The sequence below is a fragment of the Mesoplodon bidens genome (genome assembly GCF_964165515.1).
Source record: "Mesoplodon bidens genome assembly, chromosome: 14".
Lineage (NCBI taxonomy): Eukaryota > Metazoa > Chordata > Mammalia > Artiodactyla > Ziphiidae > Mesoplodon > Mesoplodon bidens.
In genome coordinates this window covers 50,278,651-50,294,312 of record NC_138170.1, presented here as the reverse complement: position 1 = coordinate 50,294,312, position 15,662 = coordinate 50,278,651, and the positions used below count along the sequence as shown (strand labels likewise).

General features: G+C 36.7%; 1 protein-coding gene across 2 annotated transcripts in view; it reads left to right on the top strand.

The window, feature by feature from the left end:
• Nucleotides 1–15,398, top strand: part of MSH2 (mutS homolog 2) — a 75,952-nt gene extending 60,554 nt beyond the window's left edge. For both annotated transcript variants that reach the window (XM_081254041.1, XM_081254040.1), the window contains exons 9-16: nt 81–204; nt 1,655–1,805; nt 4,251–4,348; nt 7,633–7,878; nt 8,974–9,178; nt 10,427–10,674; nt 12,948–13,123; nt 14,946–15,398. In XM_081254041.1, the coding sequence (XP_081110167.1) occupies nt 81–204; nt 1,655–1,805; nt 4,251–4,348; nt 7,633–7,878; nt 8,974–9,178; nt 10,427–10,674; nt 12,948–13,123; nt 14,946–15,116 (1,419 nt within the window). In that variant the 3' untranslated portion in view covers nt 15,117–15,398. The remainder of the gene's footprint in view (nt 1–80; nt 205–1,654; nt 1,806–4,250; nt 4,349–7,632; nt 7,879–8,973; nt 9,179–10,426; nt 10,675–12,947; nt 13,124–14,945) is intronic.
• The last annotated feature ends 264 nt before the right edge of the window (nt 15,399–15,662 follow it).

Here is a 15,662-nt window from a genome sequence, read left to right as displayed (position 1 = left end):
TTAAATAAGAAAAATACTTTCATGACTTCTATCTTTACCCATCATTGATAAAATTTAGCTACTCTTTGTTCTGTCTCTAGGTGGAAAACCATGAATTCCTTGTAAAACCTTCATTTGATCCTAACTTGAGTGAATTAAGAGAAATAATGGATGACTTAGAAAAGAAGATGCAGTCAACATTAATGAGTGCAGCTAGAGATCTAGGTAAGAATGGGTTCTTGGAGGTTTGAATAATTCTTTTGTCTACATAGTGTCCACACTGGAGCCAGAATTGCTTTCCTAGAAGACACAATTGATCATGCCACTTCCTTGTTTAAAGTGCCAGCCCCCTTTTCTACTGAATAAAATTACAGTCACATAAAGTTTACAGACAGGGTTCTTTACATCTGGAGCCTGGCCTCCCCTTCAGATTCTTCTCTTACTAATTTCCCTAATCCCAGGATGACCCCACGTTACTGCCAGACAAATCATCCTACATGCCCTTGCATCATGTCTTTTAAATGAGACCTGTTTTAAATGTCACCACCTCTATAAGCCTAATTCTACTAGGAATAGTTCATTGATTTGCCTTTGGGGTTCCCAAGCACTTCATTAATATCAACTTAAAAAAATTACTAGATTTAAATTCTCTAGATTATCAGTTCCCTAATAAGTCTCACACTGTTTTGTTCTCTTTTGCTCTGAATTTTTAAACCTCTTTGTTCTGAGCATCTCTCACATGTATGTTGAGCAAATAAATCTTAGCATATCAGAAGAGCCCTCAGAGCAGTAATACTCTTGTATATGCCCATATCAACATATATAAAATTTTTTACAAATTTCCTTGGAGAGTCCTTATATGAACTAGATCCTAGATTTAAGAATCTTTGCCTTGAAGGATATTGAAATTTACCCTCCTCATTTCATAGATCTCTCCGTGTTCTCTCTCTGTCTCTTTGCTCCCTGGTCAAGTGACGTCTGTCTTTAGTTGTTCGCTGCTTCTGACATTCCATAGTCATGCTTTAGCAAATAAGTTTGTAGATGCTATCTCTCTCTTCTGGTTTAGGGGCTAAAGATCACAATGATGAATGAGATTATGAGGACAGGACAAACATAAAAACTCAAAACTCTTAGGTGCATAAAGTCTAGCTGATTGATCATTGCTTGTTTTGTGAAGCTTCCTACACTTAACACGAAGTATATGTCCTAATTTTTCTAGGGCTTCATTGTCAGAGTCTCACGTTTTTGTTTGGAAAGTATATTTGTTTTCTTGATTACACTCTATATTAGTTCCAGAGAAATGCTTTGGTTAACTAGAGAACGCTCAGCAGAACTTCTCAAGGACAATGACCATTTCTTATCCACCCTCATGCCCACAGCATCTTAGAACAGTGTGTGCTACCCACTGCTGGTGCTCTGCAGCCTTGGTTGGGTTTACCTAGAAAGGCCTCCACATCAGAAGCTAACATTAATAAGGGGATTTAAATATTTTCTTGTAGTTTTTTGAGTGAAGTAGGATGTGCATCTTTCCCAGTTGGATAATATTAATAATTTCCGGTATGCTGTCATGTAATAAAAGTGTATTTTTCACTATTTAGATTTAAGTATTTTAAACACATTGAAAATGGCTGTAGATATCTATGACATACTTTTTCTTTTTTTCCTGATCATGAAGGCTTGGATCCTGGCAGACAGATTAAACTGGATTCCAGCACACAATTTGGGTATTATTTTCGTGTAACATGCAAGGAAGAAAAAGTCCTTCGTAATAATAAAAATTTCAGTACAGTAGATATCCAGAAGAATGGTGTTAAATTTACCAACAGGTTTGTAAGCCTATGTTAAATTAAGTCTTTACTAGTCCCATGAAACTATTCTCTGATGAAATGTGAATGTTCTATGATAAGGAAGTTTTACCATATTTATTGTTAATTGATATAAGGCATAAGATAAGATTGAAGCTTTTTTTTCCCCTTACAAGAGGTTGGTCAGATATCCCAACACCACTTGTTAAATAATTCATTTTTTCCTCATTGACTGAAATGGCACTTTGGGTCTATTTTTAAGATTATTCTTTCATATATGTCTCTTACCATCCTTTTATCAGTGTGAAATGCATTATATTACATTTATTTTATGTTTCCATATCTATTAGAGTTAATCCCCCTTCATATCTCTGTTATTTTCACATTTATTTTTTCTACGAAAACTTTGTTATTCTTGATCAGTTAAATTCTGGTATATCAGTTGGATGTATCATTTAGTTTAGGGAGATGTCTACCAGCCTTAATAAGGCCATTCATTAGACTACAGCTTTTAAAAAAAAAAATGTGTTCCATGTTAAAAAACCTTACCAGTTTTTTTCTGCGTTTTCTCTTGCTGATGTTAGGAAGTTCCTGAGGCAGATTATTCATGGGTGAAAAAAGAATTATTTAAAAATAAATCTTCTGTGACTGGTAGAGTGAGGGCATTTATCCTTTCTCTTCTGTATTGTTCTAGAACTTATGGCCAGCCTTACTCCCACCCTCCTGAATATTCTTAGTATTTACAGCTAACTTTTGTATATATGATCCTCTTTTATCCATTTATTTAGTAAGTGTTTTGAGTATCTGTTATATGTAGACATTATTCTAGGTGTTCAGACAACCTAGTAATGAGAACAGTCGGTCTGTTTAGTTTGTTTCTCATAACAACTCTCTGAGATAAATAGGACAGGTTACAGTTCTCTCACTTTTTAGATGGAGAAACTGAAACTCCAGTTCCCCAGGATTGGACAGCTAGTAACAATAGATACTCAAACCTGGATCTTCTGTTGCCAAATTTATTAGTTGCTGCTTCTCAATCACACTATATCCTTGATTCAAGAAATTTATATATGTTATAACTAACCACTGGGTGACTGGAAGATGATTATAACACCTCAAAATTTCTGTCTTATCTAAGCCAAAATATAAAGTTTGAACTGACCACAGTGGTTCCAAAAGTTGTGAAAAATTCATTCGTTTATTCATTCATTGCTTGTTGTCAACAGATTGCTTGCTGTGGATCTGACTCAGATCATATAATTGTCCTTAAAAACCTCCAGTGTCTGTCATCCAGAAAAATTTTACATCTTTACTATAACCTGTACAATCTGATTCCTGTCCACCTCTTCTTTTCTCTCTGTCAGCTCTTCCCGTCACACAGCAGTCTCACTTTTATAATGTCTTTGCTTCTTTCTTTTCTTCCTTTAATTCTTTCCAGTTGCCTGTTTCATAGTCTTTTTGTGCCAATGTACTGTTCTCGAGCTGTATATGCATGTTATGGCATTGGCTGGTTCCATCATGTTCACAATTATTGCCTTGATTGACTAATACTCTCCTTCTGATAAGTACTTCCCCCTCTTTCTCGTATCCTCTGTGACCCCCTCATCTTGTCTTTTTGTTTTTAATTTCATTCCCTTCCTTTGATACCAGTGAATATCTTTTCTCTATTCTCATCTCCAGCAATTTTTATTTCAACCTTTAATTTTCATTTACTCTTCAAATTGCTCAGTAAGATTGTTTTCAAAACATTTACCTTACTTCGACAACTTTCAGTATCAAAGACCGTTTCCTACAGTGATGAGAGAAACTGTGTGGGTGTGTGTGTGTTATTTATTTTTTAATCGAAGTATAGCTCATTTACAATATTATATTAGTTTCAGGAATACAGCATAGTGATTCAGTATTTTTATAGTTTATACTCCATTAAAAGTTATTATGAGATAATGGCTATAATTCCCTGTGCTGTACAATATATCCTTGTTGCCTTATCTATTTTAGTATATGTGCTGCCGAAGCGAGCACAGCCTTATCTATTTTATACATAGTAGTTTCTATCTCTTAATCCTATATCCCTAATTTCCCCCTCTCCCCACTGGTAACCACTAGCTTGTTTTCTGTATCTGTGTCTGTTTCTGTTTTGCTGTATACATTCATTTGTTTTATTTTTTAGGTTCCATTTAAATATTTTAGAAAAGGTCACAGACCAGAATTTTACTCAAGGGAATAACTGTTATAGCAAGAATACTATTGGTGCCAGTGGGCCATTCCAAACAGCATAAATGTTAATACACTGAATTCCAGCCACATCCGCCCCTAATCTAATGAGTTGCCCATTTTCTACTGATATTTCGATTTTAATTGTTTTGATGCTTTATAGGATAATACTCTGGATATATTTTATATAGTGCACATTATCTCCAGTAGATGTTTTAATATTTTTAATAATACCATTATCTTGATTTGCAGTAAATTGTCTTCTCTCAATGAAGAGTATACCAAAAATAAAACCGAATATGAGGAAGCCCAGGATGCCATTGTTAAAGAAATTGTCAATATTTCTTCAGGTAAATTTAATAGAACCAATACATTAAATGTTGAAGGTTTGTGGCAACCCTACCTTGTCAAATGATGGTTAGCATTTTTTAGCAATAAAGTATTTTTTAATTTAAGGTATATACTTTTTTGTTATTGCACACTTATAGACTACAGTATAGTGTAAACGTAACTTTTATGTGCACTGTGAAACCAGAACATTTGTGTGTTGCTTTATTCTGATATTCCCTTTATTGCGGTGGTCTGGAACTGAACCTGCAATATCTCTGTTGAAAAAAAATGTTTAACCTGGGGCTTCCCTGGTGGCGCAGTGGTCGAGAGTCCACCTGCCGATGCAGGGGACACGGGTTCGTGCCCCGGTCCGGGAAGATCCCACATGCCGCGGAGTGGCTGGGTCCGTGAGCCATGGCCGCTGAGCCTGTGCATCCGGAGCCTGTGCTCCACAATGGGAGAGGCCACAACAGTGAGAGGCCCGCGTACCGCAAAAAGAAAAAAAAAAAAAAGAAAGAAAAAAAAATTGTTTAACCTGAATAGTAACAAGAAGAAAAAAAATTGGATAAATTTAGATTATGGGACATACTTTTTAACGCCTGCACTCTTTAAAAATGTCAGTGTCATGGAAGCAAAGAAGGAATGGGCAGATTCTGTTCCAGATAAAAGGATACTTAAAGTGACAGAACAGTCAAAGGCAGAGGATGATCCTTGATTGGATCCAGTACTAGGGGTTGGAATTGGGGACTAGCTATAAAGGACACTACTGGGACAAATTGGCAAAGTTTAATATGAGATAATATGATATTGGTGTCACATTTCTTGGGTGTGTATAGTGATTAAGTAGGAAAATGTCCTTGTTCTCAGGTTATGTGTGCTGGATTATTTAAGGGTAGTAAGTCATTTAAAAAGTATAAGCATGGGGCTTCCCTGGTGGCGCAGTGGTTGAGAGTCCGCCTGCCGATGCAGGGGACACGGGTTCGTGCCCCTATCCCGGAAGATCCCACATGCCGCGCAGCGGCTGGGCCCGCGAGCCATGGCCGCGGAGCCTGTGTGTCCGGAGCCTGTGCTCCGCAACGGGAGAGGCCACAGCAGTGAGAGGCCCGCGTACAGCAAAAAAAAAAAAAAAAAAAAAAAAAAAAAAGTATAAGCATGTATAATTCTGTAAATTGTTTTACTATTATGAATTTTTATAGTAAATCAGAAAGAAACATAAAACTTTTAAAGGGTTTTAGTATACTTTATATATTTGTGTTGAGATGAATGCGATTTGTAAAGATTACATTTTTGCTTGGTGGTATCAGATTGCTGTAGCATGGTAATCTTCTAGTTGAATTAAGTTCCTAGCCTAGATTGCATTTGTAAGGACCCTAAAAAACACTACATATATTCAAACTGGGAGTCTTCCCCCAAAATAATATTAACTACTATTCATTAAATACCTAGTAGGTTAGAGCTGCTAGATTTTAACATTTAAATTGAAGGTTTTGTATTTGGAGTCACCTTGAATTTAAATGAAACCTCTTCTTGGTCTAATATACACATTATAAACTATCTTTATTAAAAATGTAATAGATCATTTTTGTAATTTATCTTGCTCTTAAACCAGAAAAGGTGATGCTGTGAAGAGCCAGGTGTTGTGAGATACCAAATATAGACTCTTGATTAAGAGGCTTTTGGTTTTCTTTTATTATAAACCTATTCTTGTTGGTATGTTAGAAATTTTATGAGTTAAAGTAATTATGTAAGTACTCCACTAATATTTAAGTAATTCTCACAGGTGCCTATTGCTATATGGTAGGCTAGTATGATGAACTCTCCCCCCCTTTTTTTAATATGTTAGGTAAAACAGGAATAAATTTAAAAGTGGTGAAACAGTAAGAATTATTTGTTTTGGGCCATTCATAAGTTAATTTTTATTTTCAAAAAATATTTTATCACTTTTATGGGGAACAAGGGAATCAGAGATTAGTCAGATTTTCTGCCATTTGATTAAACTCATAATGTTGTATTTTTCTAAAATTCAACAGTGTTCTCTTGATTGTCTTTTGAAGCTTTTGACACATTGATGTCCATGTGATAGTTCCATGTGACCCATGTGTCTATTATACCAGCCCCTCTGACCTATTAAAATTTTAGAATCTATTCTGAAAATTTTGACCATTTTTGTTGCCTAATCATGCTTTGCCTAGCATGTGTCAGGAACTGTTTAATGTATGTAATAGCTTTTAGTTTTACTGCTCTAGCAGAGTGGAATCTTGTTGAAAGTGTTTTAAGAGACAATTATGGAACTAAATTTATGCTAAAATTTAACTGCATGGGAAAAAAACCTCAAGTAACAATCTTGACAGTCACATTATATCTTATTACCTTGTATTTGCAGGTTTCTTAGGATAATTGTGAAATGCCATCCTGGTTTCAGACTCTTAAAATTTGGAAATGTGCCTCACATATCACTGCACCCTGCTTTTCTTACCTTATCAATATATCATGAAAGCTTTTCCATAGAAGCTTTTTCTTGTTAGTTTTTTTTTTTAACCTACCTCATTTCCTTATATAACCAGCTATGCACTCTTTTTTTTTTTTTATTTGAGAACAGTCCATTTATTTTGTAGAACATTTCTCAGTTTGAGTTTGATGTTTCCTCATGATTGTTTTCAGGTGATACAGTTTTGTCTGGAATACACAGACGTTACCGTTGTCTGTGGATTCATATTAAGGGGCACATGATGTCTTTTGCCGTATCATTGGTGATGTTAACTTTTGCTGCGTGCGGGTTTCTCTAGTTGCCGTGAGCTGGGGGCTACTCTTCGTTGCAGTGTGCAGCCTTCTCGTTGTGGTGGCTTCTCTTGTTGCAGAGCATGGGCTCTAGGCACGCCGCCTTCAGTAGTTGTGGAACATGGGCTTAGTTGCTCTGCGGCATGTGGGATCTTCCTGGACCAGGGATTGAACGGTGTCCCGGCATTGGCAGGCGGCTTCTTAACCACTGCACCACCAGGGAAGTCCAGGCAGCTATGCACTTTTATATTTTAATGGATCTTGGTAAGGGAGGGCATCATACTCTATTTTTGAAATCTGTTCATAGTAAGGGAAAATGTGACAACACATTTTAACCTCATGTTAAGTTTTAGGTGTTCCTTTCATGTTCAGTTATGGCAAACCTCTGTTAGTTTTTAAAAATTATATAAACTAGGAAATGGTTTTTGAATTCCCAAATGGAGGAGGGTTGAATTTACTCTTACAGCTGCTTATATGTATTTTTTCTTATCCAATGTTCCTGTGTACCTTTTCTGTTTTTATATAGGCTATGTAGAACCGATGCAGACACTAAATGATGTGTTAGCTCAGCTAGATGCTGTTGTCAGCTTTGCTCATGTGTCCAATGGAGCACCTGTTCCATATGTACGGCCAGTCATTTTGGAGAAAGGACAAGGGAGAATTATACTGAAAGCATCCAGACATGCTTGTGTTGAAGTTCAAGATGAAGTTGCATTTATTCCTAATGATGTTCACTTTGAAAAAGATAAACAGATGTTCCATATCATTACTGGTAAAAAACTTAGTTTATGGGCTTTTTGCGGGTAATGTTTCCCATTTATTATGTTGGAGTGGAAATATATTTTAAGTTGATGAAGAAAATCCTAGTCCTTGATGTTAGAAAAAGAACGTTGTTCATTCTAGTTAGTAGTATATTAATAATATGTGAATGAATGAATGAACAAATGAACGAATGAATGAAGATATGTGAACAGAATGAAACCCCTGTTCCAGGGGTTCAGTGCATTTAAAAATGAACATCTCTTCATCCTCCAAGCTTACCTTTGGGCCAAACCTTTCAATAGTGAGGTCATTGAAAGTCAAGCAGAATTAGGTGCTGGAATGACCTCAGCTTAGGGTAGCAATTCTTTAAAAGACATGATACTATATTCATGTGAAACTCGAAAAAAGTAGACTTGTGTATAGACTAAGGTAGCTTGTCTCAAAGTAAAGGGTTTTGAGAGATCTTAACGAGATTCTAGAAAATAAAAGTGTTAGGGTGCAGGGGTGATAGGAGTCTTTGGGCAAATGTGTTTGGGAAGCAGTCAGTGATTGTATTTTATTTCCCCAAATGGATTTTCAACTTGTTCATATAATCTAACACCATTAATTGGTAAATTGCACATTTTCCAAAAGTAGGGTCATGTCTTTGGGTTTTAGTGATTTGAAGGATTTGATCATACTGATTCATTCTCTGATAGATGCATTTATTAATGAATTACAGTGTTCAGTTAATTAATCAGTTAGGCCTGTACTGCTTTTCTGAATGTCATAAAATTATCCTGCAGGCAGCTTTGTGAGCTGTGGGGAAGTGGTCTGTATGTTCTTTCTAGACCATAGTCAAATTATAGGTAAGATATATTTTTCATGGGTCCTCTTGAAGAAGGGTACAGCATAGGTTTGTCTGAAGAGAAAATAGCATTGTTTCAGGGACTAGTATAAGGCAGGAACTTTGTTCATGCCTTTGGGCAGCCTGTGGTCTGCTTCTTGTATGTCATATCACATGACCTAGGTAATTAGTAACCAATGTGCAATTTAGGAGTAATATTTAATTTATTAGTAGCACAAATAAGTTAATAATCTTGCTTGTTGATATCATGTTTTGTAGGTCCCAACATGGGAGGTAAATCAACATATATTCGCCAGACTGGGGTGGTAGTTCTCATGGCCCAGATTGGGTGTTTTGTGCCATGTGAGTCAGCAGAAGTGTCCATGGTGGACTGCATCTTGGCCCGGGTAGGGGCTGGTGACAGTCAGTTGAAAGGAGTCTCCACATTCATGGCTGAAATGTTAGAAACTGCTTCTATTCTCAGGTGAGTTCATTTCCCAGTCTCCTGAAAATGGAAATGGATATGGATGTCTCTGTCCTTTGAAAAGTAAATTTGCAGGTTCATCTATAAAACATCTGTGATCTTTTATCTAGTTTAATAGTTTTCCTGTGAGCTTTATGCACTTTATATTATCTTAAAAGGGTGATTGGCGATAGTTGTGGAAAGCTTCTTTGATTTTTAATGTTGTCTTCTTAAGGTTTCTGGTAGTTGTTCACCTTATGAATCTCCCCACTGCCATGCTTTTGCTTACGCTGTTCATGCTACCCGGAATGGTCCTTCCCTGCTGTTTACCCAAGCAAGTCCTTTCTAATCTTTACAGGCCTGTAATGACAGAAATTCTACTTCTCTGATGACTTTCCTTGTCACATGTGCCTAAGGTCATGGGTGTTTCTTCGAACTCTTTGACATGCCTGTAATTTATTAGCTTTTAATTTTAGACTTTATGAAATCTCTTGTCTTTATTTCATTTTTAGGAGCTTCTTTGAAGACAGGGCGGCTATGCCTTCTATTTCTTGGAGTCTTCAAGTACTTCGCATATAGTAGTAGATCCTTAATAAATTATGCTTTGATTACCGTTTGTGGGGAATTATAAAAGCAGTACAAATGTTCAGTAATTAGTCAATAAGTTAATATGCATAACTTAAAAAATTAAAGAAATAAGCAAAAGTTGTCAGTGGCATTTCATGGAGAAGGAAAGAAATGACCAATAAGCACATGAAGAACTGTCAAATTCTCTAATTAAAAAAAAAGTTCCCCTCCTTTCACTTGGTTAAAGAGAAAATAAAATGCTAGTATCTGGTGTTGGTAGGGCTGTGGCAGGCATACAGATTCACGTGACCACCAACCGTGTATGTGAGTGTTCGTGTCACCACACCCTTGTCCCATCTTCTTGTGGTATTATTTTTTTTAATCTTGACTGATTTCATTGTTAAGAAATGAATGATAGCTGCTTTATTTGGAAATTCTTAGATTACAGCTAATGAGATTGGTAATTTAAAAAATATTTATTCACCATTTGTTTCCTCTTATGTCAATTGTTTGTTCATGTCCATGCCCATTTTCTTACTGAAATTTAGTGCTTTTCATTGACCTTATTGAATTTTTGTATATATTAAGATAATTAATCTGTTACATTTGTGGCACATCTTTCCCGTTGTATTGCCTTAAGTTTGTTGTTTGCATTACCACATGCTATATCATGGGAAATTTTCATGTAATTATGTGTTTCAGGTCTGCAACCAAAGATTCTTTAATAATCATAGATGAATTGGGAAGAGGAACCTCTACCTATGATGGATTTGGGTTAGCGTGGGCTATATCAGAGTACATTGCAACAAGGATCCGTGCTTTTTGCATGTTTGCAACCCATTTTCATGAACTTACTGCCTTGGCCAATCAGATACCAACTGTTAACAATCTACATGTCACAGCACTAACTACTGAAGAGACCTTAACTATGCTTTATCAGGTGAAGAAAGGTGAGTGCATACCACTGGTGTACTGTAAATTAGGTGTTCCTATCCTTGGAATCATTAGTAATTGCCTTATTCTGCATTAGGATGAATTACTGATGTTTTTACAGAACACATTTACCTCTTAATTTACAGTCTGGGGACAGGGACGTGGTATGTTATCCATATTTCTTTCTTTGTTTTTTTTTTTTTTTTTTGCGGTACACGGGCCTCTCACTGTTGTGGCCTCTCCCGTTGCAGAACACAGGCTCCAGATGCGCAGGTTCAGCGGCCATGGCTCACGGGCCCAGCCGCTCCGCGGCATGTGGGATCTTCCCAGACCGGGGCACGAACCCGGACTCTCAACCCCTGCGCCACCAGGGAAGCCCTATCTATATTTCTGTGTGTCACAGTAGAACCAGTCATTTTAAAAAGGTCACAGAAAGAATGATCTGCACTTTGGAACATCGTCACAGGGGTTTTGTTCTACCTCCCATGGCAGCATGTTTTCTTGTCAAATTAGCTACTTGATAGTAACAATAAGCTTTGAAGTTCTGAGGCTCTAGCTGTTACTGTTTAATAAACTGTCATAATTATCTGATTATATTTTTAAGAATGTGTTATATAACAGGTTCATTTAAAGCTGGGGTTTCCAGAAACCTTGAAATTTTTAGTAGTTATCAAGTAAGGAATGACTTACTTGTTGGCATTTCATCCTTTGAGAAAAGTTTGTCATTAGTGGGCCTGGCAGCTAATCAGCTGACTGCGTTGATGAGATTAACATATTGTAAAGTTTTTATTGCTTTAACATTTCACCAATCATCAGAATAGCTTTTTCAGATGGCTCTCTGATTTTCCATGAATGCATTTTTCTGCATCAGTTGGTTGCACATAAATGAGATTTTTTTTTTTTTTTTTTTTTTTTTTTTTTTTACAGTACACGGGCCTCTCACTGTTGTGGCCTCTCCCGTTGTGGAGCACAAGCTCCAGACGTGCAGGCCCAGCGGCCACGGCTCACTGGCCCAGCCGCTCCGCGGCATGTGGGATCCTCCCAGACCGGGGCACGAACCCGTGTCCCCTGCATCGGCAGGCGGACTCTCAACCACTGCGCCACCAGGGAAGCCCAAATGAGATTATTTTTGATTCTTTGTTGCTTATGCTTCTTAGGAATCCTTCTGAGTTACTGTTTGCATTGTTGTTGCTGATAGAGAATATAGATACTCTTGGTTGGACATGGCATTTAGCATGAAGTTGAGGTTTTGCTTTTAAAAGGTGTTTTGTGTGATAAAGAAATGGGTTCAGGGCTTCCCTGGTGGCGCAGTGGTTGAGAGTCCGCCTGCCAATGCGGGGGGGCACTGGTTCGTGCCCTGGTCCGGGAGGATCCCACATGCTGTGGAGCGGCTGGGCCCATGGGCCATGGCCGCTGAGCCTGTGCGTCCGGAGCCTGTGCTCCACAACGGGAGAGGCCACAACAGTGAGAGGCCTGCGTACCGGAAAAAAAAAAAAAAAAGAAAAAAAAAGAAATGGGTTCAAAGTATTAAAACAGATGAGGTGAAGTTTGGAGAAGATAGGAACAGGTTCCTCCTTCACTGTGGATGTTTATCAAACACTTGCTTCTATTTTATTTTTGTTTCTCTAAGCTGTGCAAAATATCCAGCTCCAGAATGCATGGGATACATAACTAGGCTAAAGGAAAATTTACGGTTGAGGCGAAAATGGGAGCTCCATGATAACACTGTGAGCATCACTGGTATTTAACATTTGGAAGGAACGTCTTAAGTCAGTTTATTTTCTGCAAATGTGGGTGAAGTTAACATACCTAGTCTAAAAATTTACTAGACTAGATTTGGGTCAAAAATTTCATTGTCATTTGAAATACATTTTGAATTAAATACTCCTCCTAAATAGTGGTACTTTACATTTATCTTTTTTTTTTCACAGTACTTTAGTTCCTCCCTTATGAAATGCGAAAACCTCAGAGATATTGTGTTGATTAATTTTTCTTCCGATTCAGATATTTGTCTAGGCTTTTGAGGACTATCTGTCAAGGCTTTTCTCTGCTATTTTTATTTTTCCTACTACATTTGTTGAGGATAAAATACAGCACTGTGCCAAGTCATAATCACTTTTCACTGGAGGCTTAATTAAAATTTCTTTCAGTTACTCTGAAACATTTGGCTAATGTATTTGAAATAATACAAAATTAAGTTTCCTAATGACAAAGTGAGAAAGTAAGTTCCATTTGCATAAATTGCTGTCTCTTCCTACGCTGCCCCTCACACGCCTCAAATTTCTTACAGGTGTCTGTGATCAGAGTTTTGGGATTCACGTTGCCGAGCTTGCTAATTTCCCCAGGCATGTAATAGAGTGTGCTAAACAAAAAGCCCTGGAACTAGAGGAGTTTCAGAATATTGGGAAACCACAGGAATATGATGAAATGGAACCAGCAGCAAAGAGGTGCTATCTGGAAAGAGAGGTTTGTCAAATTATTTTTGTAGTTATTTTTTTCCTATATGATTCTAATGTTTACTTATTGATCATTCATTATTGGTTTCCACTTACATTTCTTTGCACGGTAAAGGATCCATCTGTATCATTTTGGTTTCACCACTGCACACATCTGCACAATTGAAAGATAGCACTTCAAGTACCAGATTTCAAAAGTAGGAGGATAGGAATATTAGTGTAGGTTAAAATACATAATTCAAAGGAGTTATAGGTCCATGCACATCTTTGATTACTTGTAAACAAATAGATCGAGTTCAGTTAAATTACATATTTACTCAGTGCTTAGCTAAGATGATGAAGAAATGAACACAGTTCCTGCCCTCCAGTTGTTTAGAAACTAGTTAGGGAGGTAGTAATAGTGAGCATGTCATGGAGAATTATGACAAATGTTTACTCAGGAAAGCTCTCTGTGGGCAGGATGTTTCAGTTCTTGTGGGAGCAGTGGATCTTAAGTTAGGCCTTCTGAGTGGTGGGTGAAATTTAGTTGTTCACACAGAAAGGTATAAGCATATGCCCAGTGAATTTTTTAAAAATTAAAGGATTATTAGTTTTCTGTAATAACGAAAATAAAAGAATCTTAATTTACATCTAGGTCCTGGCAGCATTTACTGTGATTATGCATTGTGACAACTTCTTGTCACATTGTTAGCTTTTACCTGGTGATTTTTTTGTTGTTCTTACTTGAAGGATAGATGATGTTACAATAATAGATGATGTGTATGGTTTGGGGGCTTAAAAGATAAGGTTTTATCTGTTGTACCTATACAAGCAGGAGCTATGTATTATAACTTGTTAATAGTTTTAAGTAGGGAAGGTTGCCATCCTGGATATGAAACAGTCTTGGTATCAGCCCCACAGCTATCCATGATCCAGGATTAGGTAGGCTCCTTTATGTAAATGATTCCCAATTAGAATAGAAGTCATATACTTTTGATAATGTTAATTACAATGAATTTTAAAAAAATTTTAAGCTAAGGGAGACATATAACACAGAATTATCGATGTTACTCAATCTAGATTTTATTTTTTGGGAAAAAGAGGCACTTGTTATTTAATAGAGATGTGTTTCTTCTCTATCTTATCATTTGGATTATCTACTTTCACCTCTAAGGTACATATTACTAACTGGCTCCCTGGTAAAAAGCAGACTTTTCAGTTCAGCTTCGCATTTAGTAATAAACATTATATCCTTTGCCAGGCACTGTTCTTAGCACTTTACACTCTTTAACTCTTTAATTCTCACAACAGCCCTGTGTGGTTGGTAATATTATTGTCCCCATTTTACGGATGAGGAATGTGTGTTAAGGAATTAGCCCACGGGTCACATAGCAAGTAATAACCACGTTCTTTAGAATGGCAATAACTAGGCAGTAAAATAAACAAAGAAGAAACATCCCATGTGTGTATGAGTATTAAATTTTCAGTGACTGTTTATACCTTATAGTATTTGTAAACCTTGAGTTCTTTTTCCCCCAGAAGGTTAAGTTTATATATCAGTTATAAAAGCTGAGGGATTTGGGAACTACTAAAATATTCAGTTTCTTTGGCATTAGCAGCTGAAAATATATTTATAAATATCCTTTTAATGACTTGCTATGAAGAAATACAGTCCACTAAGGCCTTTGCTATAAATTCTAGATGGTGCACACTTAAAACTTAAAGAATGTTGTTTAAATATTGGGTGGGTGGAGTGTTTAGATTGAAATTATAATGGGACAATTCATTACTATTTAATGTGACTTTTAGAAAAGTCATTTTAAAGACTAATGAAACGTTCACGTGTTTTTCAGCAAGGTGAAAAAATTATTCAAGAGTTTTTATCCAAGGTGAAGCAAGTGCCCTTTACTGAAATGTCAGAAGAAAACATCATAATGAAGTTAAAACAGCTGAAAGCTGAGGTGATAGCAAAGAATAATCATTTTGTAAATGAAATAATTTCAAGAATAAAGGTAACTACATGAGTAAATTCCACTAATGGAATGAAGATAGTATTGATAAGCTATTGTCTGTAATGCTTTTGTACTGTTTTATATTAACCCTTTTTCCATAGTGTTAGCAATTGATGTCCATGGGATATCAAGTTAATAAAATATTTAGTATACTTTGCTCTACCTGAGTATATTTTCAAAGATCTTTATTTTGAAAAATGAGAGCTGTAACTGAGGAATACTTAAATGGACATGGGCAATAGTAGGCAATATGTTGAATTTTATAAATAAAATCGTGTAGTTTTTAGAATTTGATATGTGTTGTATTTCTTTGTGATCAGACTTTTACACATATTCCCGAATGGTATGGAAGAAACAAGTAGCCCAGAGACTTTGTAAAAAAGTAAGGGATCTTAAAGCTAGAAGGAAGCATGGAACCCATTTCCAGTAATTTCCCCACAGTGTCCCATCTGTTGGCACGAGCCAGGTTGGCTGCATATGCGTTAGTCAAGGAACTTACTATAAATCCAGGGTCCTAGTGTGATCCTCCAGCCCCTCTGCCATTCTCCCCCCCCCCAG